Here is a 27,191-nt window from a genome sequence, read left to right as displayed (position 1 = left end):
CAACGTCTTGGCTCAAAGGAAAAGGTCACCGATTACCTAAGCGAGCGACTAGCGCATACCAGGACTGTGCGGCGCTGGCTCCTGGAGTTTTACGGGCTTTATGCATGAAGCAACTCTCGGATGAAGTGACTATGGCAGTCGTTGAGCCTATCTATCTCTCAGCTGGTGGCAATCGACACCCTGCCGCAGCAGACTGGAACGTGGATAAGCCAGGTTTGCTCGCATTTGGTGCCGGCAACAATATCGCTTTGTGGGACCCGTTGGATGAAGGTTTCCATGGAGTTCAGGCGCTTCTTTCAGGACATACAGACATTGTCAATGTGGTCAAATTTCTGCCCCTCAAGGGCGTAGCAGATTCGCTCATTTTAAGCGGATCAGCGGACAAATCACTTCGAATTTGGAGCAGGGCTGCCGATATCTCTACCGGATGGCTCGAAGTCAAGACGATTACCGATCATCAGAGCTCGATTAACTGCGTGGCTGTTCTGCATGACTCTGGCGTTTTTGTCTCGGGCTCAGCTGACGCAAAGGTGAATGTATGGAAGGTTGAGCATGACGAGAACTCTGAGGGTATCGAGGTGAGGCTACTTCAGACTATATCTCTCACACCAAAATACTTTCCCCTTGCTGTTTCCTTGGCACAGCTGAATGAATCTTCTATCGCACTTGCCGTTGCCGGAACCAAGGCGAGCATTCAGATTTACATCTCAGAAGCGGACATCTTCAAGCTTGCCGCCACTCTGACTGGCCATGAAGGGTGGATCCGCTCCTTGAGTTTCGTCCGGGAAGCCTCAGATGATGGCGCAGACCTTCTACTTGCATCAGCAAGTCAAGACAAGTACATCCGCCTATGGCGTTTCCACCAAGGGGAGGAGCTCCCCGCAATCAGCAGTGCGACCAGTGATCCTTCACTCGGAGCATTTGGCAAGTCGCTGTCCAACAAGGCCCACCGATTCGAAGCACAAGACCAGAAGTACTCCATCACTTTTGAGGCGCTTCTGCTCGGCCATGAAGACTGGATATATTCTGCTAGGTGGCGCCGTCATCGCGACAGGCTACAACTCCTTTCCGCTTCGGCCGATAGTTCACTGGCCATGTGGGAGCCGGACACAACATCTGGCGTCTGGATTTGCGTCACCCGGTTGGGAGAGATCAGTACGCAGAAGGGAGCAACGACCGCGACAGGGAGCACTGGAGGCTTCTGGATCGGGCTCTGGTCTCCCAGTGGGGATTCCGTAGTTAGCCTAGGCCGTACAGGGAGCTGGAGATTATGGAATTATCAGCCAGAAGAGGATAGGTGGACTCAAAGCGTGGCCATTAGTGGCCATGTCAAAGACGTGAAAGGCGTCGCGTGGGCCAAGGACGGCTCGTATTTGCTATCCACTAGTTCTGACCAGACTACAAGACTGCATGCCGAATGGCTACACGAGGACAAGAGATCGTGGCACGAATTTTCGAGACCGCAGATCCACGGCTACGACCTGAACTGTATAGACTCGATCGGCACCTCAAGGTTCATATCTGGAGCGGACGAGAAACTGCTTCGGGTGTTTGATGAACCGAACGCAGTGGCCAGTCTCTTGGACCGATGCTGCGGTATTCGCAATGAGTCCGTAGCAGCACTTCCCGACGCCGCAAACATCCCGGTCCTGGGACTGTCAAACAAAGCAATTCACGCCGTAGACGAGAATGAGGCTTATGCTAACGGGCAGGCTGAAGATCAAGATACCTTGGACCCCGCGGCTGTGGTTTCGAAGTCAGCGCTCGACATTGACTATCCACCACTTGAGGACCATCTTGCGCGACACATGCTGTGGCCTGAAGTAGAAAAACTCTACGGGCACGGCTATGAGATATCCACGGTAGCAACGAGCAACGATGGTGGACTGGTCGCGACGGCTTGCAAAGCAAGCTCCGTTGACCATGCTGTCATACGCCTATACGAGACGAAAGAATGGCGCGAGATCAAGCCCCCGTTGACTGCGCACTCGCTCACTGTGACCGGCTTGGCCTTTTCAGACGACGGTCAATACCTTCTCAGCGTGGGCCGTGATAGGCAGTGGACACTGTTCACTCGTAATGGTGCTGCATCACGCGACTACAAATTGTTCGCGTTCAACCCCAAAGGGCATGCGCGGATGATCTTGGGCTGTTCATGGGCCCCGAGAGCGGCTAGCAGGGTTTTTGCGACTGCGGGAAGAGACAAGTTAGTGAAGATATGGAGATTCGAGAATACCGACGTCGCCTGCGTCGTCACGATTCCTGCAACCTCCCCTGTTACAGCCATCAACTTTCTTTCACAGCTATCAAATGAGGAAGTAATTATCGCTTACGGAACAGAGACCGGAGATATCTCCATCCGCGTACTTGAAGGCAAAGGGCTCACAACCAGATACGCTTTTAACATGGACCAATTTCTCCTTCCATCCAAGGGGGTCAACCAGCTTGTATGGCGCCCGCAACACCCAGACCGAAATGTCGAGAATATCAACGTAAGCGCTGAGCCGCAGAGGAAGCGGCATTACCTCGCGGTGGCCAGCGAAGATAGCTCTGTACGCCTGTTTGCGTTGCTTCTACCAGATCCAGCGTAATCGTGCATCAATGGCTTTGGCTCTTCCGAACCCCTTGCACAATCTTACGGCATGTGGTATGTGGATCTATCTGGGCAGATAGCTCAGGCTGCGAAATTCATCGATTGCTGGAACACCACGTACGTGTGTCATTTCACATAATGGACAAAGATGGAGATTGGACCGCTGTCGCTCCTACGTGCCTTTGTGTAGTCTTGAGGCGCTGAGGTGACCTCTAATCATCAACCGGCGCTTACTCTACCTCGTAGACGTAGACTCTCATAATTGCACGAAGCAAAGTACATTGAAACCCGTCGACTCGCTCATTATGTCAGGAATTGCCGTCACTGAAACGCCTCGAGCAGAGGTCTCGTTGATGGAGGATTCGTGAATTTCCTTGAAAAGCCGCCTTTCCTTTACTTGATAGTCCATTCGGACTTCATCTCACTAAGCGGTCCAGATGAGCATATCTTCACATACATGCATTCGATCTTCACCCCTGAACCTCGTTTCATACAGCTTGACTTCACTCATCGGCTAGTGCCGACGGCAATTACTATCTGCGACTCCAGGCCTATCTACATCAACGCGCTTTTAAGAGGATACTGACGACCGCCCGCGTCGCTGACTCCTTCTGCGACAAGAGCGCAGTACAAACCTGTGGCTCAGCACTTAGCTCTTTATTAAAAGATTGCGCCGAGTCGCAGTTCAGGACATAACATTCGAAAACGCTGTCCAGCGGCATCTCAGCGGCTTTCGCACTCACCAAATCCATTCTGCCAACCCGTAACGGCTTTTCATTTATGTCGCAGCTTTGGTCCCCGTCAAATCCCCGAATCTACCGCAGCCTTTGTTGACCTCAGGAAATCTTCTGTCAGCTCACGACTTGCACATCTTGAGTCTTTCGCTCACAGCACATCGCACCAGGAGTTCTTGACGAGAACCCCAGAAGCGCCGTCCGCGGCACAGAGCGGCTGAACAGACAGCATAATGTCTCTTGAGGTGTCCTACAGTGCAGCCGCACCCCGACACATCAAATCAAGACCGAGCCATGGCCGACAGCAGCAGCATACGCGAGAGGGGCCGTAGCCAGCATTGCACAGCATCACGAACAGTCAGAAATGTCTCTGGTGTTCTATTCGCTCAATCTATCACCGCCGAGGAGTCGCATTGTAATTTGTCGTTGAGGGGCTAAGACTGCCAGAAGACTTTAGGGCCAAGAACTACAGGAAGAACTTGTCAGATGACGACATTTGGAAGACCACACGAGGCATAGCACTCGAAGCCCACCGTTGGGGCGTGCCTCATCGAGGTTCGACGCGACTCTCGGAGGCGGACTCAAGATGCTCGGTCCAGCTCTCTACCCGCCGGGTTCGCAGATCACCTGTGATGAATCTGTCTTCTTTCAACTTCCCTTTCACGCCTCCCGGCAATGGTCCCCGCTGGCCTCAGTCTCATAGCGTACGAGTACTCAACAAACCTGAGGTTAAACTCTCATTTTTCAGCTTCTCTTTTAAACCCTCCTCGTGAGGGTCCCGCTGGCCGGAGAAAGTTTGCTTAGAGGCGTCCAGCGGGCCGATACTTTGCTCAATTCTTGCAAAGCTCAATATCCAAGAGGCCCCGAAACCAGTGGTTGCCGAACACTCCTCTAGATTCCTGCACTTCGCTGCAGATCAGCCTTGCCACTGCAGATTCACCTTCCGGTGCGGTCCATCCCGACTACTGGAGCTACCCACGGAGCTGAGATTGCAGATTCTGTTAAATGTGATCAGACCGCAATCGGGCACCATCGACGTCGCTAAAGAAGGGCTGTTGCCGTCAGTACTCCGGACCTGCAATCAGTTCCACTACGAAGGACTCCTGATAACTCGAAGAACATGTTTCACTTCCATCCGAGCTTAGGCCGAACAACCTGTTTAACACACACTGCCCTATTTCTGGTCCACGTTCTCTAGTCCTACATCCTGTCATGAAGCATGTGGAGATTTCCATGCAGCTTGTGCAGTACAAAACGCGGGATCAGCTCCGCAACTTTCAGTTGAGCGGTCCCCCTGACTGCCAGGTCATCTTTGGTGGCCGCTATGCATAATGTAACAAACTCCTGGACTGTGTGGCTGCAAGTCGCGTGAACTTCATGGCGTGCATAAGCGTCCCACCTACGCCGCACCGGAGTGATGAAGTAACATTTTACCTGCAACACGATCTGCGCACTATATTCGAGCCGTTGAAGTACGCCGGTCCAGGAAGGATTGAAACGGTAGCAATAGACATCCACGGCCTCGAACGGTGGCTGCTAGACACGCAATGGTGGACCAACTACTATCGAGAGCTGCCAACCGCGGTTCTCCTCGCCGGGTTGCAGTCCAGATGGGCCCAGTACTTCAGCATTTGCGGGACACTTGGCATGCCACGTCTGTTTCAGGCTTGCAGCGTTGGAATATCTTGGGTTTTGCGCTCTTGTCATATTATCTTTCATGAAGATTGTATGGTTATTCGGATGGCAGCATCAGCTCCCGCCCGGCATTGCTTACACCTGGTCGCCTTTCTTGATATTATCGCGGGATTTTCTGGGCTGCTTTCGCTCGCTACGCAGCTGCCAGTATGCTTGGCTGATTCGGTGTACTGGATTTTTTGGGTCCAAGGATGAAGAATCTCAGCTAGAGTTCCTTGGGTTGGACGGATGATTAGATTGCGGGGGATAGCTTAAGAGCATGCTTCAAGGTTGTGATTGCTAGATCGTATCTTAAGCGCGTTGTAATTTCTCTGCATGGTTGTTTATGCTCATTCCGATCTTGCCATGGCTTAGTTCCCTGATCGACGCCGCGGAAAGTGTACATCGTCACTCGCATCAGGATCTCTCTTCTATCTCGGCGCAGCACCTAGAATACTGCTGGAGAGAAACATATTCGTAATAAGGTGTCGATACATCGTACAAGGTTCACCTTCAATCAGCCTGCTCCATTCCCTGCTCCAGTCCATACGTACCCAACATCACACCACCTGACCCACAGCACCCAGTGACCTCTTCTGTCTCACCCAGCCTACAAGCTCATTAGTCTCAGTGTATGCCTCACTCAGTTCCACTCACGAGACAGCGCAGTCTCCCAGCTAAGAATAACAAACTTACCGTAAGCCCCCGCGAAGATGCAGAAGACGATATACCCATTCGCGCCCATCGCCAACAGCATAACCACATAAGCAACCGCAAACTGCAGCGCATGGAACAGCGTCCTCGCGGCCTGCTGCACGGCGCTCGGCCGGAACCTTCTCCGCAGTACTGAACCAGCAGCGGCCTGCGTCCCGCGTGGCGCGCTCCAGCCCTTCCCGCCATCCTCGTCAGCGGAAGCGGAAGCGGCAGACGAGTTCGGAGCGGCGCTTCGCTTCTCGAACCCTCGCACAATGGACCGGTCGTATGCCTTCCCGGTCCGCCGGAGGCCTTCGAGTAGCATGACGAGGAGGAGAACGCTGATGCAGGTCACGGCGAACTCCGCTGGGGTGTGGACGTGCCAGTGCGAGGCGAGAAAGCAGGTGTCTATGGTGGTCAAGTTCCAGAGCATGGAAATTCTGCAAGTAGGGCCGGGTGAGGTGTACTCGACGTGGTGGGTGTGCTCCATTGTCGCGGTGGTGGTGGTGGTATTGGAGAGGGGAGGAAAGCTGGAGGAGGTGAGATGGGATGCAGAGGGGGAGGTACTGCTAGGACGATATGTTCTGAGTGGTATCTTGTGAAAGTGGTTGTCGTTGTGGAAATTCAAGGTTCCAGACTCGAAAGAATATTTAGGTTTATAGGGAAACTTCTCCACGCTCTACAGGTTACTCTCCGCCATTAACTCCTGAGTCGACCAGTGCTAACCAAAATAATTGGGCTCTCCAGTGAGATCTGCGCGATATTAAGCATATCCAGTACCACGGAAGCATTTTGCGTCCCCTAGGTATCGTTCTCCTACTTCTTGCGCCGCCACTGTTCACGCCGTATCGATGACCGTGATGGCCTCTGTTGCAGCCATTCTCTTGCAGCTGAGTCGCCGGCAGAACTAGAACGTATACCCAGGCAGCAGGTTAAGTGTTGAAGAAGGGCGGACGCTTCTGGGTGCCCAGTGAGGTGCCAGGAATTCCACGCTTGGCCTAAGCGGACGGGATTGCGCCATCACGGAACGGCCCGTCAGTCACGTGGCGCCCTTGCATAACTTCAGTCAAGAAAGTGTCATCGAGGCATTCGCGTTTCGACCTCATTGCGCTGCTCGCAACTCCTTACGCACAGTGCGATCCTTCTATGCGAAGGTGAACGACGCGGACATACAGCCTCACACCTTCTCAGGCGCGTTGCGCAGGAGGTGCGCAAGAAGCACAGAGAGACCTGTATACATGCCAGTGAGGCCAGTCGCGCGGAACAGGTAGCATCTGGCACTGTTTGGCCACCTTACTCCAGTGCTGCGGACGTGGGGGAGTGAGCGTGAAGAGAACTCCGTGCACATGGCGAGGCGGGCGCAAGAGGTGGGGAAGCGAGCTCTGATTAACGGCATCCTCCTGGTAATGAGTGGGTAGGGCATGGGAAGCGAGCTCTGGGAGACTCTGTAGATACGGTGACGCGAAGACAAAATGTACGGTCGTGAGCTCCAATCGACCCTGTGCTGGTGACGGCGCGTAGGCAGGAGATAGGAATGTGCGCCCTGAAGGCTCCGGGCCTTTGGCGCCGCACATGCGGGATGCTGAATGTCAACTCAAATAGTTTTCATACGCAGCTCACAGCATGACAGAAACGCGGAATCGTGGGCGCAGTCGCTACTTGTCCAGTTAACGTCCACCTCTTAACCAAGACACTCCGAGCCCCTGGAGATCCCATGCATTTGACAACAAACACTCAAGATGAAGAAGTCGTAACATTCATTAATTTATAAACACTAAGCAAAACTCCAAACGCCCCCAAAAGCCCCATACCCAAAGCCCCAGCCCCCACCCAAAAACCCAAGAACGCCACGAAATCCACCCAAAGACCCACCCATGCTAAGAACGCACCCAGAAACCCTCAACCATCGACCACACCCTACCCCTTCAACGCCGCCTCCGCCCTCAACGCCCTACGCCTCCAATACTCCACCTCCTCCCCCAGCGCCTCCTCCCTCCTCTCCCCCTCCTCCTCCACACCGCCCAAGACCCCAACGCCCGAGTCCACGCGAGACATGCCACAGCCTCCCGCCCTTGGCGGATTGGGCGCGCTTGGCCAGGGAAGGTAGCACCCAGTGGTGCCGAGCTCACTGCGGCGCAGCTCCGCGACGACGCCGCGCCAGTGCTTGAGCATCATTTCAAGCACTGCGGCCGCGATGTGGGTGCGGCGGAGGGAGGCTTCGAGGGCGGCTTTGCTGTTGTTGATGGTGTTGTTGGTAGTGTTGATAGTGTGTACGTTGCCACGTCTATGGTATTCTTGGTGGCCCGCTCCCCGGGCTTGTAGGAGGAGTGGGGACGTCTCCTCGAAGGGTTGAGAGTAAAGTTGCGTGAAAGTTGGAGAGTAAGACCGGTCGTATGTAGAGGCGTGAGAGAGAGACGAGCCATTCTTGATGCTGAGTGAGTCGCACGGCGAGCACGCGGATGCAGAGGATGGGATGAATGTATCGAAATCTTCTAGGCTGCTTGAGGTGTCGAGGCGGATCATGTCTGTCAAGTTTCCGAGGAGGAGAGGTGCGAAGACTACGGCGAGGGCGTGCGGGCTCATTCGCTCTGTGGCGTCGGTGTTGATGTCGGTGTTGGTTTTGGCTTCTGAGCTTTCTTGAGATGAGGAGTTGATGAAGGAGGTAGATGCATCGTCTGAGAGATAAGAGAGAAGGCCGAAGACGGCTGAGATAAGAGCGAGCCTGTGGCTGCTTTCGAGTTTGAGGAGAGAAAAGGCGATGCATTTTGCGTTTGAGCTGACTCCATTCAGGCCCACGCTTTCGTCTTCATCGTATTTGAGAGTCATAACGTATCGTATTGCGTCGAATAGGCGGAGCGACCCTAATATGCCGCCCGGAAGCTCCCCTAGAAATTTCTTGAAGGTAGATGCGATGTCATGCACGTCGAATGAGACGGAAGACGGGAGGGTAGATGCGCGGATGGTGAGTTCGATATAGCTGTCAGAGGCCTCTGTGGCTTTGGCGTGATCGGTGAAGTGGTTATATAGAGAGGTGATGACCCGCTGCTTTCCGGGTATACGGAATGTTCCTGTTGCAGAGCGTCCTGAAGACTGTTAGCAATGATCAAAGCTGGCACGTCAGACATAAGAAGCTTACCATGTTGCACGAGGTAGGCCGCGGTCGCAGCAAACCGTGTCGGAATTGCAACTTTGGCGGCGGCTACTTGAGGAGGAAGTTGAAGCAGATTGATTCCTTCTAGCCGGCAAAGGTCTGGAAGAGCCAATGGTTCTGAGATTGTTTGTGGCTCGTTTCTCGCGAGGCGAGTGTTCATGTTGAGTCTTCTTGCCATAAAGCTGCGCGTTCCCCAAGCCCTGTCCATAGATGAGCTGCTGAACACGCATACCCCAATGGCTGTACAGGTAACTTACAAGATCTGGATAAGGTTGACAGCCACGGTAGGTGCAGCCTGGCTGACCATCACGGCCATGACGCCTGATACCGAGAGAGTATTCATACTGTCGGAAGGTACGAACTGCTCTTGAATCTTTTTGGGAATGCACGATACAAATGTATAAGAAGGTTCGAGTGTAGTAAGAGTGCTTTGGATGAGTTTCTAAACAGTGATGCTGCAAGTGCGTTGGTAGTTGCAATGCAGAATGTTGTGAAGAGTGTGAGGAAAGAAGGAGGGAAGGAGGAAAGAGACGAGTTTTGTTAGGCAACCCGACCACCCCTGCTGAATCATCCGTGGCGAAAACAAGTCTAATGCCGACCAACAATGCCATGCTTCTAACGCCAAGGGAATCTCTAACCATCTCCAATGCCTCAATGCGTGATCTGAATGCACTTCGGTGCTAAGAGACACAATTTCCAAGCTCTTGAGGGAGTATAAGCACCGTTGAGTTTGAATGCTGCTGGCCTTGAAGCAGATGCATCACTATGCCGTGCACCCGTACGAGTGTATGGCTCTGGTGCTCATGTTCATCAGTGTTCCTCGGCCTCTCCCTCTAGCAAAATGTATTCCAAAATGTCGCTTAATGTGAGAACGCCTTTAAGATGGTTGTTCTCGTCGATGACAGCCAGCCTATGCACCCGTGACTTACGGATCGTGTCAAAGATCGTAGCCAGGTTATCGTACAGAGAGCAGGTGTAGATGCCCGCAAAGTCCTGCGTACCGTTAGCTCCTTCCCAATGCCCATTGAGACTCCCCCAAAGTATCGAGGAAACAAACTTACATCTGACCGCTTGAGCAATGCATCGCCCACGCTGAGATTCAAGTCGTCGTACACACCTCCTTTTATCAATGTAATGACATCTACAGCTTCGAAAACGTTGATCAGTATGCCTATGAGCGTTAGAACTCGGTCAATCGAACCGTCACGTTCCGGCTCACCGTCTTTATCCAGGATTGGTACGCTCGATATGCTTTTCTTTACCAGCATGTGGATCACGTCCATGACAGGCGTATCCATATGTGCAGTCTGGACATCATCGTACGTGCCCAAACCGATATCTTTCAACGGCTTCTTCAACATCTGCAGCTCTTTCACATTGACCGCCACGAACTTCAAAATCCTGTACTGCGTCACGACACTGACGACCATGTTCCGCTTTGTCTCGTCGTCCACGTCGACCAGGGGTATCCTCCTCGCACGGGATTCCAGCATCTTCCGACATGCTTCGTACAGCGGCCGGCTCGGCGCAATTGATACGGTCTCGATCGGGGCGACCCCCAGAGCCTTCTCGATGTCTGCTCCTTGGTCAGTCTCGGCTCTAACGTGGGCGGTATATAGGCCAGAGTACAGGCATACCGCGCAGGCTGTCGAGGCGGAACTGGTCGATCTGGGCCAGGGCATCCGGATTCTGCCAGTAGTACTGGATGACGTTGATGTAGTCGGAGGTCGTCAGTAGGCCGGCGAACGTCGACGTCTTCGAGTCCCACAGCGGCGCGGATACGATGTCTGCCAAATCAGGCTGTCAGCCGCGATCGCGCCTGACAAGGGGTTCAGGGGCGCCGTACCATTCTGGATGAGGATGTTCAGGCTCTTCTTCACAAGGAGCGCAGTGTCGAAGATGATGAGCCGGAAGCTCAGAGGGAGGACGTCGTAGCTCGTTCTTACTTTAAGGAACGCTCGGATCGCACGCTGTCAAGAGTTCGGAGACATCAGTCAGGTGTTCAGTCCCTGAATCGCTCAGCTAGCCCCCACGGGTAGGCCAAAGAGCGGTAAGGCCCTGAGGGGGATGAGGTCGCGGGATTGGTGGGGGGCAGCTTACCAGGCCCTCGGTCTGCTCGACATCGAGTGGGGTGGTGTCCGATGGGGTTGTTGGCCGGGCATGGCTGCGAGGGCGCAAGTAAGACGATGGATGGACGAAGACGCTCTCGTGACCAGCTGGGCCAGGAATGGTGATGCTAGCGGGCGGTGGTGTTGAGTTGTCGTTCGGATGGGCGTCCACGGCGGCGTCTGCTCCGGACATTGCAGGTGTTGGGCTTCGCTCGAAGCTGCATGGGTGAGGTTTGCGGAAGCAGCGGAGGGCTGGAAGAGGGGGGAGACAATCCGAGTGGCCTGCTTGACGAGAAGGGTTGAGAAGTCCGGTGGTGAAGGCTGGGTGTGGCGCCCGTTGCAGTGCCGAGACGTGGGGCAGCGGATTTTGAGTTTCGGCGTCACTTCCGCCCGCCCTCGTGCAGACGCTCACGCCGCCGCCAGCCGTTGCGCTGTGGAGACGGGAGCCGGGAGCCTTGGACGGGGGAGTTCTCACGCAGGTACCGTGTGACCATCGGGACGTCGAGGGGCGGCCGGTTCAGGGCTGGATGGGCTTCATGGCGTGCGAGCTCGTCGTCCAGAATGTCAAGTGTGAGTTGAGCTGGGCTTCTTCTGGTTTCAGTCAACTCAGTTGGGGATAAACCGAGGGCGTCCTGGCTTCATTTCTAGTCGTCTAGTTGATGCACTAGGCTCCAGTTTGACAAAGCTACATTGAAAAACACACGAACGAGACGGCGTAGAACCGCGGATTCATTCTGTCATTCTCGACAGCTGGCTTAATACCGTGTCTTAAGTTCATAGATACATGGCAAAAGCCAGACGCCGTTCTCATGCCCGATCAGAAAACCCCCCCAGAACGCTAGAAAAGCAACTTCAGACGTGATCCCTGAGAATACCACCACTGCAGTATGTCGCGGTAAAGGTCACGCCACGAGGATGATGAAGCTAGCGAACCTGAAACAGAGCCGCGACCAGGGTGCCTAGCCCCTGGCTGATATGCCCTGTTGCAGTAAGCCGACTACAAGCGAAGACTGTGAGTGCCAAAACAGCGATCAACTCTTGTGCTTGTTTGCAACCTGTGCCTTCTTCAGCGCCTCAACATTCAGCTCCGGCCCCGGTTCCGCCTCCTCCTCTTCCTCCATAATCATCTCATTGCTGTTCTTGTCAGCATCCGGGCTGCCAACCTCGTCCATAGCCTTCTTGGCTGTAGCGACGATCGCCTCTGCCTCGCTGACGCTCCCTTTCGGTGCCGGGTGGTCTCCTTCCACGCCTAGGGACGACTCAGTCTTCAGTTGCTTGAGCGCCCGGTTGTCGAAGCGGACGACCATGCAGGAGAGGTTGTCGGTGGAGAAGCGAGCGAGAGCGTGGTCAACCAGCTGTCTTGAGGCCGCCTGCGGATCCTGGGTGTTGCGGATTAGATCGACGGCTTCTTGGTCGGAGCAGACATCCCAGAGCTGTGTTGTTATTAGCGGATTGCACTATGACTGAACTCACTATGGACACTCACCCCATCGCACGCCAGGATAAGGAATTCATCCTGGTCCGGCTGGATGACCGTCTCGGTAGTATACGGATGCCCTGTCACAAGGTCCTTCATGTAAGCGTCGCCTAATGCTCGAGTTACGGCCAAGACACCGTTGACGCGGTTGTTCAAGATCAAGCCGCCGGCGTTGGCAACGCGTCTACCCTCATTCTCATCACTGCCCTTGTGATCGTATGACAAGCGAAGAGCGCGTCCGTTTCGGCAGAGTACAATACGAGCATCGCCGACGTTGGCAGTGTAGAGAACCCGCTGTCGTGATGCGGCTTCTTGAAGCTTTGCTACAGGAACGGCATCAGGCGGGCCGCCGGCCGGCGGTACCTCAGCAGAGTTGTCTGGGTGTGTCTGCAAGGGTTTGGATACTGCTTCAGACCCTGGACCTAGGCCTTCTGAAGCTGCCTTTGCTGCTGCTGCAGCTGCCGCTGGAGCGAAGGACGCCGACCCAGTAGCCGACTGGGAGCTCGGCACTCTGTCCTCCCATCTCAAGACTGCGATGACGGCAGTGCACCCGCTATTCTTCAAGGGTAGCTTTTCGAGCTGTTGGTCAACGGTTGTAAAGGTCTGATCCAGTAGCTCAGGAATGGGCGTGTTTGGATTCTTGCGGATGATGTCTTCCAGGAGGATATGTAGCTTCTTACCGCACCAATCTGCGGCAAATGTCCCGGCGTGTCCATCGAAGATAGCGAAGTAGCCATTGTCGGTTTCGACGACGTGCTGTGATGTGACTTCCGTGATACCTGAACTCGAATCTGAGACGGAGCTCCGGTTATTCGAAGTGGCATCCGAGCCAAGAGCCGGTTGGGGCGTGCTCATGAAGTTGTACAGATAGGCGTGAGTGTCTTCCATAGTCCTACGGCATTTTTTGTTCTTGTCTTCTGTGACTCCGACCCTGAAGGTTGACCTCGGTGTTGGGGAAGATACACCCGCGGAGTTGTTCAATGGACCTTGCGGGACCGCCAGCGCGGGATCTTGTCGCTCTAATGTTCGAAACGACGATGCGGTCTTTCCCTCCCCGGAGCTGGAGGTGGGTGATGATCCAGAGAGGTGCTGTTTCGCGCTGGAGAACATATCCCTGGCCCTGGCTACTCCACTAGTCCTCCTCTTCCTTTCCGCATCCGGGCTTGCATCTTCGCGGGTTTTCCGGGGACTGCTACTGACACTGCTTCTCTTCTCAGGACTTGTGCCCGTCTCGATGGTCGGTATGCGAATCGGGTCAGGCTTGGAGCCTTCGGCGCCTTGCTCAGTGTCTGCAGCCCCATCATCCTGCCGGCCTGGCGACGAGCCGAACATCCTGTTCAACAGTCCTCCTTGAGTGGAGAAGCTCCTTCGCTTACTTCCTGCCAGGTTGATGGTTCGGTGGTTTGCAGCGCGGATGGCGCACTTCCGGAGGTACGTCTGATCGAGCGGAGACGACAGAGAGCGGTGGCTCGGCACAGGATGGCGGAGACAGAGACAGCGTCAAGGAAACGCTTATGGCTGGTGAAAGGAGATCAGGCGACAGCACTCTAGAGACTTCAAGAGTCAGCGGAAGCCCTTGAGAATCGCAGTTTCGGGTAGAAGGGACGTCGCTTAATCGTACTAGAAGGAGGGCGGCCCTAGCGCCAAAGGCACTGCCACTTAGGTCGGTCGTTTGCAGAGAAGGGCTCTAGGTAGGCGGAGCTACAGGGCGAGCGTGCTCTGGGAGCGGAGTTGGAGATGTTTAGGGGTGTTCTGAGAGAATAGGCAGGGTATGTAGACCCTGCACCGCAGGTCCGACAGAGATGACGTAAAAGCAGCTCCCCCCACAAGGGACCGATTTGCGGAGTGCTAGGTCTCGTGATCTTCAGGATTCACTGGTTGCAGGAATCTAACTTTGTTCTCGAAGCCCGGATTATCTTGTCCTCGCTTATAACTACAGCTTAACACCTAGTTTTAAGACAAGCTGTTATTAATATCTCGCGCATAGTCCACTAATATACATAGCGAGACTAGTGCACAGCCGCCGTCTCCGCCGCTGCCTTCACCTTGCGGAGTGGGACAGTATGCGTTTATTGCAATGCAATAATGTAGGCGAGTTCAGCCTGACAAAAGAGCTTATTAGCAACGACACGATCCCTCCTTAAGCAATACTGTCGCACACTTGGGTTGAGAATCAAGAGGTGACTTTCAAAGATCTGATAGATGGTTCTGGCAAGAGCAAGAGTGGCTATAACAAGCTTCAATGCTGCGCAGAACAAGCCAAACGCAATGACCTGCAGTACTTCTGGGTCGACACTTGCTGCATCGACAAGTCAAACCATGCCGATCTTTCACGAGAGATCAATGCCATATTTCGGCGGTACCGCTAGGAGTAACTATATCGAAAGCTGCGGCTCGTAGTGTGCGGAAACATTGCACGGTGCTAAGGTGACCCTGCCATACACGTCTCAGATCACACGCGTCTCCCCTTGCTTGTTGAGCGTGGCGGTGGTGGCGGTGGTGATAATGGCGGTGTCTTACCCTATAACCCTTCCGGAAGCCTGGGAGTACTTACCTAGGGAAGCAAGTCGAACCTTAGTACACCTAGTCATATCAACTACATCAATAGACATCTGAAATTGAGTTTATTGACATATAACTTAGTCTCGTGGAGTGTACGTGGTTGTACGTGTAGCGTACATCTACATCAATAAGTGTATCTGGTGTAATGGGTCTGGACCCTAGGTTTACAACCACTGCTTGTTTCCAAAATGCGAGATAAATGCACCACCATACCCACTGTCGATGCTGGCCTTCTCCCAGGTCGACCTGATATTTCGAATGGCTTCGTCTACAGGGGTTGGACCCTTGAAGTGTGGGGCATAGGTTGAAAGCTTGCCCATAAATCCCATCAAGCCCTGGATCTGTTCTGGAGTGGCTGTGGGTCTGCATTAGTTAAATATCCAGATGTTTCAATCTTGAAGACAGGGATACGTACCATTCACATAGTGCCCCACCTCTACCGCTCCCGGGCTGATACTCACAAAGAGCACACCGTCTTTCTTGTATTGCGCGTTGAACTTGGCCACAATGACGTTCATGGCCGCCTTGGAGGCAGAATACAAAGCACTTGTCTCAATCTCGACATCGTTGATCAAGTCGAGGTCGGCATGACCGCTGGAAATGGTGACGACCTTCTTGACCTTGCCCTTCATGACAAGAGGGAGGAAGAGGTTGAAGAGGTGGATGTTGCCGACGACATTGGTCTGGAATAGCTTCAATGAAACATCCTCCAGCTCCTCAACCTTGTCGCCCCTGTTGAATACATAGCGTTAACCACAGACCAGCCCGGACAGTAGCCAGAGGGAAGTAGACCTACAATGCGCCGATGGGGTCATAGGCGTCGAAGAGGGACGGGAAAGCTCCATTGGCAACCAGATAGTCGATACCACGCTCGCCAACAATCTTGGCAGTGTCGGCAGCGGCTTGCTTCAGGCTGGCGTAGCTGGTGAGGTCTGCATGGAGGATGTGGACATTGCAACGGTCGCCCAGCTCTGCCGCCACCTTCTTCTCGGTCGCAGCCTTTTCGCGGACCAGACCGACGACTAGATTCTTCGGGTCCTCCGAGATCTGCTTGACGAACTCGAACTACGCTGGATTTAAGCACAAGCAATGCGTAACACGGCATAAGGCAGACTCACCCCGATTCCCTTCGATACCCCAGTAATAACGTACACGGACATATTGAGTAATTTTAACTTGGTGTAGGATGCAAAGCAGAGTACTGAGTTATGATATGGATTGTAAGTCTGCGATGGAGTCTTCTTATATATACTCAGAGCCACCTCACGGCATCCGTGCGAAATCCCGAGAGCTAGCCCGCGCAAAAGGTCGGGTCCGCTGTCCGCCGCGGTCTCCTAAACAAAATGCATTCAGGGCGTGACTTGGAGTACATTGTCGTTTCCTCAGGGCAGAGAGATATCTTTTCCCGTAATGGAAATGTGGCGAAGTAGTATGGCCATGGTGCAGTAGAAGCACCCGCCGATTGCATGGCCGATAAAGACTGCACTGTAACTCCAGATGCCTCTGTATCACCAAACCATCTTGCCTCATTAACAAGAGGCTCTTTGTCCTCGATATTGATCCCCTAGAAATGGAGGTGTTTTATATTGCGGACTAGGCTTCCGCCGTGCGGGTTAGCGCGCGGGCGATTGCCCAACGGGGACGCACCCAGCTGACAAATGCGCGCCTATACTCTTGCCGCCGGGAGGTCTTCGGTGTAACGGCCGTATCTACGGCCGCATCTACGTCCGCATCTATGTAGACAAGACGGTGGCGGAATTATTCTAACGGCTAAGCCAGCGATATCTGCTTGAGCGGCAGAAATGGGACTCGGAAGACAAGCCCACTACTGCGAGGCTAGCAAGGGAGGTATTCAGGGGCTCTGATTGGCTGCTAAGCTAGCTGGTGGATGAGAGCTTCTGAACGGTTGAGAAGACGATAAAGACACCTTGCCAAGCATCACGAGTCTGACATCATTAGGAGAAGCTGACAAGGATAACTACGGGGGCGCCCTTACTAGGCTGGCGTTAGTACTACATAAGGGCGGCATTAGTAGGTCTTGTCTTCCGAGTCCCATTTCTGCCGCTCAAGCAGATAAACCCTCACTGAATCAATCTGTCGATGCAACGCCATTATTTCACTATCCGTTCATGATCGCAGCGATTGCATAGCCTCAAGCGTGATCTTGGTGATGCGGTGAGGACTTTCCGGCGGCAAGAGTAGTATTCCCCTCGACTTCCGCCGCGGACAAGATCGGGAGCCAGTTCTGCCCCCGAAAAAGACTCCAAAAGGATTTGTCCTTCGACAATGCCGCACGCGGAATCAAACGCCTGCAGCGCCTGTGCAAGGTCGAAGCGGAAATGCGGTCGGCAGATGCCGTCATGCGCACGATGCGCGGATAGGGGCAGGTCCTGCGTGTATCCGCCGTCGAGAAGCAGAGCAGCTTCCTCGTCTCGGCCATTGTTGTCGGATGCGTTGAGAGGCTCGGTGCCGAGAGTGGAGGATGGACTGCTCGCTGGGGTTGCAGGCAACACATCCTCCCGCACCGCAGACCTGATCCTTGCAGACGACCTCATGTTGGACCTGGCATTCCCACTCATGGACAGTGACTTCGCTGCCCCGTCGTCTCTCATTCAAACGCCCAGTGCGCCGGCCACCAGGGCAGACTGGTTCCTTGCGCCCGAGACGTGGAGGATATCCCATAGAGTGGACACCTCGGCCGCTATGGCAGTTGGCAAAGCGACGATGAAGAAGTACGTGGCGGTGCTGCAGTCTTGGTTCGAACGCTGGGTCACCACCGGCAGCAACCCTTTTATCCATCCCTGTCTGTACAGTGCGAACTCCCCGGCGTGCGTGCAGGTCGCGTATGCCACGCTGGCTAGCTATATCCACCGGACACCCGCAAACACGGACACCGTCCTCCAAATTGTAGAGGACAGGTCGAACGATCTACTCCGGGAGAACGGGGCTATTCTGGACAGGGTTGGCGCGGAGGAGTGGGCCGACGGAGGGGAGCAAGATATTGACCTGTTCGCGCAGTTAACAAGGCTGCACGCGCTCATGGTCTACCAGATCATCGGCCTCTTCGACGGCGACATCCGCTCCCGCTACGTCGCCGAAGGCCACATGGCCGTCCAGGATAGCTGGGCCGGCAAGCTCTTTCACTCGGCCGCAAAGGCATTGTCAAACACCCACGCCGTTGCCACGCATCTTGTCGGCTGTCTGCCAACGCCGTCCACCTACTCGCAGCAACAGTGGTACCTGTGGATCCTGTCGGAGAGCATCCGCCGCACCTGGCTCGTCGCCGTCAGCCTCTCCCCCGTCTTCACCGCGCTGCAGCAGCGCTGGTCGGCCTGCCCCGGCGGCGTCATGTACACGAACCGCAGCGGCCTTTGGAATGCCGCGAGCGCCACCGAGTGGGAGAAGCAGTGCTTGGGAAGGAATGTGGCGTTCTTGCAGCGCTTCGAGTGCTCGAGGCTCTTTGACGACGCGGAACCCGCGGATATTGACGAGTTCGGCACGGCCATGTTGGACATGACTTTCAATGGGGAATTGGTAGAGAAGTGGAGGGACAGAAGCGGTGGTTTATAGTCATTAAGAAACTTTTCAAAGCCGTCCTATCATATATTACTACTTTATATATACAACGATGCTTTCTAATACCTATATATATAATACAGAATAGCTTCGTAGTAATAGAAATACGAATGTAAAATGATATAGTAAGATATTATAGAGATCAATATAAATATTACTATCTCCACTCTATTCTAAAACTGGAGGACTAATACTTATCATAATATAGAAAGGCTTAATACTAGAACTTAATTAACTAGATAAGACTGGAGCTGGTTCCTGTCGTTGGACTTCCTGCTGTCACTTATTTCAGGCAGTGTTAGAGTCGAAGAATCCACTTGGTAATAATCGCTCCGTGGCACGATTTTCAGAGCCGACAAACTATCAAGCCTCGACAATTGACTTGGAAAGCTTTGTGGTGAACCTATAGCTACGCCGTTCACAATAGGCTTCCGTAATACGAACCGCAGATCACCACAGCTCATTTCATCCTCTGACACCGTGATCCCGTCGTAGATGCAGCCAAACACGTCTAGAGACGTCCCCAAACGCCCAAGACGCCTGTGCTACCATGCAGTGAGGTAAACAAAGGCAAAGAACAGGACGAAGACACCGTGCCCTTTCACCTTCTTAAACTGTCAAGTCTGGCCTGCAGGTCGTCGTCCCCGGGATCGCCTCCGCCTACTGCTTGTGCCACTCGACCTTCTGCCACTGTGGTCTTCTGGAGACCAGATGGCGTCTCTCCAAGCTGTTCGGGGTGCGGTCAGCCATTGCTCGGTCGGAACGTAGATGGAGAGCGTGTGCACACATACCGCTTGACCCAGATCTATCCCTATCTCGTCTAGCACCTGGTTGACGACCTCCTCACCCTCCTCCTCGTCTTCCAGACCCGTAACGTCGTCGATGGCATCGTCCATCATCTCTTGCCGCTGATCCATGATGTCGTTCTCCTTCTCAAACTCCATGGCAATTCGCTGTAACGCTGGGAGGTTCATTTGCCTGTTCATGCTGCCGAGCAGAGTCGTCGCGCCTTTCATGGACTGCATCATCTGTTCATTACTCCGGACAGTCTGAAGCTATCTGTCAGCTTGTGAGTGCAAACAACCACCCCGCGGCCACACTGACCTGTATTCTTAAGGATATCGCCTGCAACTGCGTCCGCATCTGGTAGAACTTCTGGATGTACCTAGCCCAGCATGATTAGCCTCCTGTAAGGGGCCATCCATACAACCCAGCGAGACCCAGACAACTGGCACCCGCAGCGAAACCCAGACAACTGGCACCCGCAGCGAAACCCACCTCCTCGTCCTCACAAGGTCTTTGGCCTGTATCCTGAGCGGTCCCATTTGCCCATTCTTCGCGCTTTTCTTGATGTCTGCCACAAGCTTCTTCTCCTGGTTCTCTAGCTTCACCCGCTCCCTGTCAAGCTCGCGCTGTGTCTTTTCGAGGGCTCGCTGGTGTTTCCGAAGCCGCTCCGCTGGGGTCATGCGCTTGCCGAAGGCCCATTCGACGATCTGGCAATGGTGTGAGCGGAGTGCTAGAACTGGGGGATAGAACGGGGAACTGACATTCATGGCGGTGGTACGAGCCGTCAAGCGGTCAAGGTTAGGAGAATATCTGGGATTGTTGCTGCTGCTGTCTGCGCAGAGAGCTTCGAGAGTAATCTATCAAAGTTGCCTGCCCGTGACGCGGCGGCTCATCCGCGCCAAGGCCGCGGCATTTGATCCGTGCTCAAGCCAATCCCTATCGCAGGGCATTCATGGAAAAACGGGCGGCGTCACTCGAAACTATCCATCACCGCCTCACTCGCGCCACTGCAGCTCGCGATATGCCCTCGCATTCTCTTACACCAGCCAGTAATTCGTTATAGCCAACATGAGCCGGAACGTCTCTCCTGACCGCGACTTCTCCTCCTCAGGCCCCAGCACCCCCCGCCGAGCGGCGACGTCCGGCCGGCCTCAGTACATGACGGTGGGCTCTGGCTCGACCTCCGAAAGCGCCGCGCGCCTTGTCGCATTGCTGGACGATGACTCTGGGTACGGTGGAAGCATACGCAGCGGCGGGAGCAATGGCTCGTCGTGGCATCCAGGGCTAACGCACGATCGACCCACGCCTAGTCATACTCCAGAGGTTACCGACAGACACATACATCAGGGCTACTACAACCGCAACAAGACACAGCTGCTGCGCGCTATCAATGAGGCAGTCGACACACTGAAGGACTTTCAAGCGTTCAACCAGGATTGGCCGGCACACTATCCCTCCGTTCAGCGAGCAGATCCTTCCGAGCCCACCTCTTCACAGCGATCTGATCCTCGACCTGGTCTGCATCATACTCAGTCAACGCTCGACAACCACTATGAGCCTCGGGGTCCGCCTCCCAGCAGGCCGGGCCTAGCAAGGCGAGCCGGTACCTCGCTGGGAGAAAGAGGATGGCAGCCCGAGGCCAGCTCATCTGCAGCTCGTCCGACAGCAGAAGAACCGAGACTGGTGACACCGCAGTTGGCGCAGAACTTCCTGTCAGTGCTCAACATCGATTTGAAGATGGGTGGCTTGTCGCAGGCAGAGCTGGTTCACTCGCTGGAGAAGAAGTCTATCGCGTCCCTACTTGACGGCCAAATACGGAAGATCAGGCAACACCTGTACGCACTACGCGAGCGCATAGAAGATACGTCGAGCAAGGTGTTAGTTACCGGGGATCTCAATGCAGGCAAATCGACCTTTTGCAACGCGTTGCTGCGGAGAAAGGTACTACCGGTGGACCAGCAGCCCTGTACCGCCATCTTTTGCGAGGTTCTAGATGCTCGAGAGAACGGCGGCATTGAAGAGGTGCATGCTGTGCAGATCGACACTCAGTATGTACGCGACGATGAGCGGACATACGACGTGTACGCGCTGAAAGAGCTTGAGAACATCGTTACTGAGAACGAGCGCTACTCGCAATGTAAAGTCTATGTAAAGGATATCCGGATGGTCAACGAGTCGTTACTCAATAATGGCGACGTCGACATTGCGCTCATTGATGCACCTGGTTTGAACGCGGATTCCATTCTGACTACCGCCGTCTTCGCGAAAGATGCAGAAATTGATGTGGTGGTATTCGTTGTGTCAGCCGCCAACCGCTTCACTCAATCCGCCAAGGAATTCATCTTCAATGCAGCTCAGGAGAAGGCCTACATTTTCATGGTGGTAAACGGATTCGATAACATCCGAGACAAGAAAAGGTGTCAGGAGAAGATCTTGGAACAGCTTGCAGGCCTCAGTCCCGCAACTTTCAAAGAGTCATCAGAGCTTGTCCATTTCGTTTCCAGCAGTTCCATACCAGTCGCTCCTCTAGGCGGTCCCGATGGGCCTGGCGGCGACGGGAGCGGTGGCAGCGGAGGGTCTGGTTCTGGATTCGAGGTCCCGGACGGTGATGACGATGACGAGCCGTCAGGAAAGCACGGTGAGCCGGGCTCGCCACCTGGAAAAGGAAAAGGCAAGGAGCGTGAGAAGATACGAGATTTTGAAGAGCTCGAAGCATCATTACGACGCTTCGTGCTGGAGAAGCGAGCACAGTCTAAACTCGCGCCCGCAAGGACTTATCTGATGAACGTTCTGCGGGACATCGACAGCCTGGGAACGTTCAACCGGAATATCGCGCAATCAGAGTTCAACCGTGTGACCGAAGAGCTGCGGACCCTAGCACCCGCTTTTGAGAAGTCGAAAGAAGCCGAAACCGAAGTCAGCAGAGGCACCGACCAGACCATCGAGGAGACCGCAAACAACGTCTTCACGCACACCCGCGAACACGTCGGCTCTTCCATCGCGCGACTCGCGGAACACGATTTCGGCGTCCAGTACCCCGGTCTCCTCAGCGCTTACTCCTACGCCGAAGACCTCAAGGCCGCAATGATCCAGGAGATCTCTGACAGCGTCACGCGCTGCGAACAGTACGCCCGCGAGCAGACCTCCGACCGAGTTAACTACATAAAATCGCTAGGCCTTTTACATCTTGGCGACAACTACTCCCCCCAGATCTTCCGCAGCGAACGCATGTTCATCAAGCGAAGAGACGCGCTCGCTCGCCAGGTCGACTTCGAGGTCGAGACGCTCGACTTCTTCGACATGGCCAGCCTGTGGGAGCGGCAAGAGAAGGTGGCGGGCACCGGTATGGCCGTGACGGTCGCCGGCGTCGTCGGCACCCGGCTCGTCGGCGGCGTCGGGTGGGTCGACGGCGCGCTCGGCGCAGCTAAAGTGGTGGGCGCCAACAACCTCCGCAGACTCATCATCCCCGGCGCCATCCTCACAGGTACGAGCACACCTTCCCCCTACTCGCTGCCCACACAGGACATGTTACTAACATTTAAATCAGTCATCTTAGGCATCTCCTACGCTCTCGCCTCGATCCCACGCTCCCTTCCGCGCCGCCTCAGCAGCAAACTCAGCGCACAGCTCGCGGAGCTCGACTACACGCACAAGAACGCGCTGCGCATCTCCTCCGAGGTGCGCAAGGCGCTGAAGTTCCCGGCCGGCGAGCTGCAGAGCGAGCTGTCGCGCAACGCGAGGGAGCTGAGGGGGAAGAAGGAGGAGACGAGTCGCTTTAGGGACGAGGCGGAACATGCGCTTAAGTACTTTACTAATTTGGTGAGGAAGAGTGGCAGGATTAGGAATGTGGTTGAGAATGTGAACTTGGAGGGGCCGGCGCCTGGGGCTTTGGTTGTTTGAGAGAGAGAGAGAGAGAGAGAATTAGGAAGGGGTGAAAGGCAGGGGAGTTTTGTGCTGTGCGGCGCTGCATCGGGCCGGGAGTTGGCCGTAAAGGCTGCGCACGCTCGTTATAGAGGACCATGCATTTGGATGTGGATTTAGCGGTTTTGTCGCATGTCTCCTCTCAGGTTGATTAACTAGGTAGGTCTGCTAATCACAGATACCTTGAATATGGACTTTAATATGACGAAAATGATTTATACCTTTCACTCATCGAATCACAGAGACAGAAACTTTCGAATCTACTCTACTCGTCTCACAAATGTCCAGTTACAAAATGCTTGGCCTTCTAATACCGTCTTAAGAAGACAGCCGCGGCTCTATATCCAATGTGTACCCAGCCCAGCCTTCCTCGCTATGCATCCAACATGAGTCATACACAAGAAAACTTTTTCATGCAACCATCCAGATATATGTGCGCCATTTCCATGCCTCGATCCAACACCCCAACCCTTCATACAAGCCCAACCGGCACCTCAACCCCCCTCACCCCACCCTTCCCCCTCCTCATCGTCACCGAGAAGTTCCTCCCCACACCTCCCATCCCCTCACTCTCCGCGCGCACCAGGCCCACGCTATCCGCCTCCCCACCTAAAGACGCCGCGACGAACTCCGCCGTCATGCTCCTGCCTCGTTTTCTCATGGTCGCGGGTTGCGCCGTTGCGGGGACCTTCTCACCGAGCGATCTGGACTCGTCGGCTGCGTCGTCAAGCTTCAGGACGACCTCGACGGCGCGCTCATCTTCGGTTACTTTGGGGTGGCGGACTGCGAAGTATTGGGCGTATTTGAAGATGGACCTGCCAGGTGTCAGACGCTCAATCTTTTCTGGTTACCAAGAGACGGAGGGGACAAATGTACCAGTAGCAAGACAAAATATTCACAAACGTCAGCACCATTTTATACGGCATGTAATATGCGATGCAGCCCCACGTGACGCGCTCCCCTTTCCTCCTCAGATGGATCTCGTTGAAGACAATGACGTTCAGCAGATAGATGCCTGCAGTGACGCCCATGAGGATCCCGGTGAACGCCGGCCGGATGTGGAAGCAGATGGGGAGGACAAAGGGCGCCAGTATGTACAGGAGGGTCTCGTACACCTCTTGCCAGACGAAGAGCTTGGCGCCGAGCTCCCAGATCCCTAGACGCCAGGAAAAGAGGATGTACGCCATGTTGTACCACATGCCGTTGACGAAGAAGAAGTTCCAGCGGTAGAAGCGCTGTTTCCAAATGGTCATTTCGCCTGGCAGGGTGCTTAGCATTGTGATAGGCGCGCTGAAGGTAAAGAGGGAATGAGTAAAGGCTTACCAAAACCACCTCGAGATCCACCGGAAGAAAAGAACACAGCTGAGGGTGTCTCAGTCTCGACAAACACGCTCGTGCACATTGTGATCCTGGACCCGAGCTTCCGCGCAACGTGGCCGAAGAACCAATCTTCCGACACCGAAAAGCCTGGATGCTCGTGGAACGTCTTGATCAGGAACTGCCTGTCCACAAGGAGATGGCGCCGTGAGGGAAAGTCGCAGATCCGATCATACCAGCGACAGCACGCTGCAGGCCGGAAAGCTTGTACTCCAGATCCTGCGCTTGCTGACAGAGTGTTCCAAGGGTGGAGCCAGGACCCACGGACTTGATAGTGTAGCCGACACATTTTATCTTCCCGGTAATGCGGTCAGACACGATGGGGAAGTTTGGCGGAAGGGTGCAGTCGTCGTCGATCAGTAGGATATACTTGAAGTCCTTGGCAGCGTAGCAGCCGACGAACTGCGCGACAATCTTGGAGCCGATTGGGGACCATACGTGGTTGACTCCGTAGGGCGCAATCACTTCGGCTGTGTTGTCGATTGGCGTGGGCGAATTGCCGTTGGCGACGACAAAGATGTTCTTGGCTGGAAAAATCTTCAAAGCGGCTTTGAGCGTGTTCTCGATGAGAGCTGCGCTCTTATAACAAGGGATCAGCAGGCAAGTCTCCTGCACACGGGGATCGTCCAGTGGCAGGGCAGCCGGCGGATCCTTCTCGAAGAAAATGAGGAGCGGAAGGAAGGCGTATATAGCGGCGATGCCGACAAAGATGGCGAAGCCGTACTGCAGGATGAAAGTCTTGGACAGGAGCTTCCACATGTTGTAGACGGCACCGTCCCAGAGAGGCACACCAATGAGCACGAAGTAGATCATGCATGCCAGTAGTACGTAGATGCTGTACTGGAAGGCGATCTGCACCCAAAGCCTCCTCTTGAGGTGCTGCCCTCTCGTCTTAGCTTTTTCATATAGCTCTACCATCTTCTCATCTTTCAAATTTCGGGCGGCTGCGGCAGCAGCTCCTTGAACGGCACCTTGTAGCTTGCCTTGGACGTTCGCAGTAAGTGCTGGCAGGGACAGTCTTCTGCTCCTCGCCTCTACTGGCGTCAATATGGCCTCGTTCTCATCCTCCTCGGACCAAGCAGCCGCGGTGTCAGGCGTTGGCGATCTGGAGGGTGTTGTTGACCTTGATGGAGGGTCGGCGAACGGGTCTGAAAGGCATTTGACTCTGCTGTTCGCTGCTGAAGGGATGTCATAGAACGTATAATGCCCTCGTGGGTAGCAGAACTTAGGCGGTGCAAGCTGAGGTGAGCATCTTGTCGAAGACTCGGGTGTTGTTGAAATACTTCTGAGAGAAACACTTGGCGACAACTGGATGAGGTCTGACTCTCTCGGAGGCCGCGGGCTCGATGACCGAGACACAACTGTATGTGCTCGTCTGGGAGATGCTACCGGGCTGCTGCGATCCTGTATCTGTGGTTGAGGGACCAGAGGTAGTGGTGCCGGAATGCTCGATACAGTTGCTCTTCGAGCCCCCCTCCTCGAGTTCCTCCTCTGATATATAGGTAGGCTGTCGCGAACGAGTTCCTCATCATGTATCCACGGTATGCCGGCAGCGGTCGGAGAAACTCCCCAGGAGTACGAGTCACAGCTGAGGAGTGACGTCGGGATGACAATGGATTGCCTCCTCACGAGCGCAGAAGTCTCGTTTTCGTAAGCCATAGCATCAACGAGGAAGGGCTGTCGCCTTTAGATAAGGATGGGGACTAGGGACAGGCCGTGGGTGGGAACTATAGTGTGGATGGTCCGGCGAACAATGAATCAGATCTACTGGACCAAAAAGGACACGGAAGTGATATATGACTAGTACTTATGAGATGAGACCTCGGAGGACATCGTAGACTAAATCTTCCATTGTTGTCCCCTTAGGCGTTGATAATTTCAGGTATCCGCCATACAGACCACACTCCCCCGGCCCGCGCCAGTCACCGCATGGTGGAACCTTGAGGTTCGGAGTACGTGACAACTTCCGTGTGGCTGCATTAGTGGGCTGAAGCAGCAACATCCTCTCCCGCAGGCGCCACAGCACGACATCATGCTGTTGTACTTGAGGACGTCAGAGCACCCATACATCTATACGAGTTTACGCTGCTGAGTACGGACTGGACGTCAGGTAAGAGTGGACAGCCATCAGGTACCCGGTTATAGTAGCCACACTAGCGGAATGCTACGATACACGCCTCATGGCGTGAGCAGTCTTACTAGCGACTAACTTGGAGGACAAAAGAATTGGAGGCCAAAGACTCCAAGAATAACGAACAGCTCATTCTGCAGAAGCGAAGCGGTATGATGAGGCAGATGATGCCTCCGAAGTGTGATGGTAGAGACTGGAGAAGTGTATGAAGGAACCTAGCTTTGCAACGCGGCAGAAACTGCGACCACCATAGACATCTCGGCCAACACCGAGTCAAATTTCCATGTGGTTATGACTGAGCCACTACGACCCCGGCTATCCCGACATCTGCACGTTGCCGACAGGTGAGAGAAGGCTTGCAAATTCCAGGACTAAGCTTCTATTTCCAGCCCAACCAGACGGTTACAA

The 27,191-nt window shown here is 54.4% G+C and overlaps 11 protein-coding genes across 11 annotated transcripts; 3 read left to right on the top strand and 8 right to left on the bottom strand.

The window, feature by feature from the left end:
• Positions 1-131: 131 nt before the first annotated feature.
• On the top strand, positions 132-2,591 carry W97_03221 (uncharacterized protein; the record flags this gene model as incomplete). Its single annotated transcript, XM_007781118.1, has 1 exon — positions 132-2,591. The coding sequence occupies one exon, from the start codon at positions 132-134 to the stop codon at positions 2,589-2,591; it is 2,460 nt and encodes an 819-aa protein (XP_007779308.1).
• A 3,053-nt stretch (positions 2,592-5,644) lies between these two features.
• W97_03220 (uncharacterized protein) lies at positions 5,645-6,184 on the bottom strand (the record flags this gene model as incomplete). Its single annotated transcript, XM_007781117.1, has 1 exon — positions 5,645-6,184. One exon carries the CDS (start codon positions 6,182-6,184, stop codon positions 5,645-5,647), a length of 540 nt encoding a protein of 179 aa, XP_007779307.1.
• A 1,427-nt stretch (positions 6,185-7,611) lies between these two features.
• Positions 7,612-9,161, bottom strand: W97_03219 (uncharacterized protein; the record flags this gene model as incomplete). Its single annotated transcript, XM_007781116.1, has 3 exons — positions 7,612-8,777; positions 8,831-9,045; positions 9,103-9,161. 3 exons carry the CDS (start codon positions 9,159-9,161, stop codon positions 7,612-7,614), a joined length of 1,440 nt encoding a protein of 479 aa, XP_007779306.1.
• Positions 9,162-9,655: 494 nt separating this feature from the next.
• W97_03218 (uncharacterized protein) lies at positions 9,656-11,146 on the bottom strand (the record flags this gene model as incomplete). Its single annotated transcript, XM_007781115.1, has 6 exons — positions 9,656-9,838; positions 9,907-10,016; positions 10,065-10,424; positions 10,483-10,632; positions 10,692-10,815; positions 10,946-11,146. The coding sequence occupies 6 exons, from the start codon at positions 11,144-11,146 to the stop codon at positions 9,656-9,658; spliced, it is 1,128 nt and encodes a 375-aa protein (XP_007779305.1).
• Positions 11,147-11,984: 838 nt separating this feature from the next.
• On the bottom strand, positions 11,985-13,762 carry W97_03217 (uncharacterized protein; the record flags this gene model as incomplete). Its single annotated transcript, XM_007781114.1, has 2 exons — positions 11,985-12,386; positions 12,440-13,762. 2 exons carry the CDS (start codon positions 13,760-13,762, stop codon positions 11,985-11,987), a joined length of 1,725 nt encoding a protein of 574 aa, XP_007779304.1.
• A 1,394-nt stretch (positions 13,763-15,156) lies between these two features.
• Positions 15,157-16,152, bottom strand: W97_03216 (uncharacterized protein; the record flags this gene model as incomplete). Its single annotated transcript, XM_007781113.1, has 4 exons — positions 15,157-15,347; positions 15,408-15,724; positions 15,789-16,057; positions 16,111-16,152. The coding sequence occupies 4 exons, from the start codon at positions 16,150-16,152 to the stop codon at positions 15,157-15,159; spliced, it is 819 nt and encodes a 272-aa protein (XP_007779303.1).
• Positions 16,153-17,278: 1,126 nt separating this feature from the next.
• On the top strand, positions 17,279-18,562 carry W97_03215 (uncharacterized protein; the record flags this gene model as incomplete). The annotated part of the gene is made up of 1 exon (XM_007781112.1): positions 17,279-18,562. The coding sequence occupies one exon, from the start codon at positions 17,279-17,281 to the stop codon at positions 18,560-18,562; it is 1,284 nt and encodes a 427-aa protein (XP_007779302.1).
• A 607-nt stretch (positions 18,563-19,169) lies between these two features.
• Positions 19,170-20,034, bottom strand: W97_03214 (uncharacterized protein; the record flags this gene model as incomplete). The annotated part of the gene is made up of 4 exons (XM_007781111.1): positions 19,170-19,295; positions 19,360-19,617; positions 19,673-19,733; positions 19,847-20,034. The coding sequence occupies 4 exons, from the start codon at positions 20,032-20,034 to the stop codon at positions 19,170-19,172; spliced, it is 633 nt and encodes a 210-aa protein (XP_007779301.1).
• A 388-nt stretch (positions 20,035-20,422) lies between these two features.
• On the top strand, positions 20,423-23,254 carry W97_03213 (uncharacterized protein; the record flags this gene model as incomplete). Its single annotated transcript, XM_007781110.1, has 2 exons — positions 20,423-22,838; positions 22,902-23,254. 2 exons carry the CDS (start codon positions 20,423-20,425, stop codon positions 23,252-23,254), a joined length of 2,769 nt encoding a protein of 922 aa, XP_007779300.1.
• Positions 23,255-23,747: 493 nt separating this feature from the next.
• On the bottom strand, positions 23,748-24,677 carry W97_03212 (uncharacterized protein; the record flags this gene model as incomplete). Its single annotated transcript, XM_007781109.1, has 3 exons — positions 23,748-24,090; positions 24,152-24,533; positions 24,599-24,677. 3 exons carry the CDS (start codon positions 24,675-24,677, stop codon positions 23,748-23,750), a joined length of 804 nt encoding a protein of 267 aa, XP_007779299.1.
• An 89-nt stretch (positions 24,678-24,766) lies between these two features.
• W97_03211 (uncharacterized protein) lies at positions 24,767-25,570 on the bottom strand (the record flags this gene model as incomplete). The annotated part of the gene is made up of 1 exon (XM_007781108.1): positions 24,767-25,570. The coding sequence occupies one exon, from the start codon at positions 25,568-25,570 to the stop codon at positions 24,767-24,769; it is 804 nt and encodes a 267-aa protein (XP_007779298.1).
• Positions 25,571-27,191: the final 1,621 nt, after the last annotated feature.

This window comes from Coniosporium apollinis (assembly GCF_000281105.1).
Source record: "Coniosporium apollinis CBS 100218 chromosome Unknown supercont1.13, whole genome shotgun sequence".
In the NCBI taxonomy this organism is placed as follows: Eukaryota; Fungi; Ascomycota; class Dothideomycetes; genus Coniosporium; species Coniosporium apollinis.
This window is presented reverse-complemented; position numbering and strand designations above follow the sequence as displayed.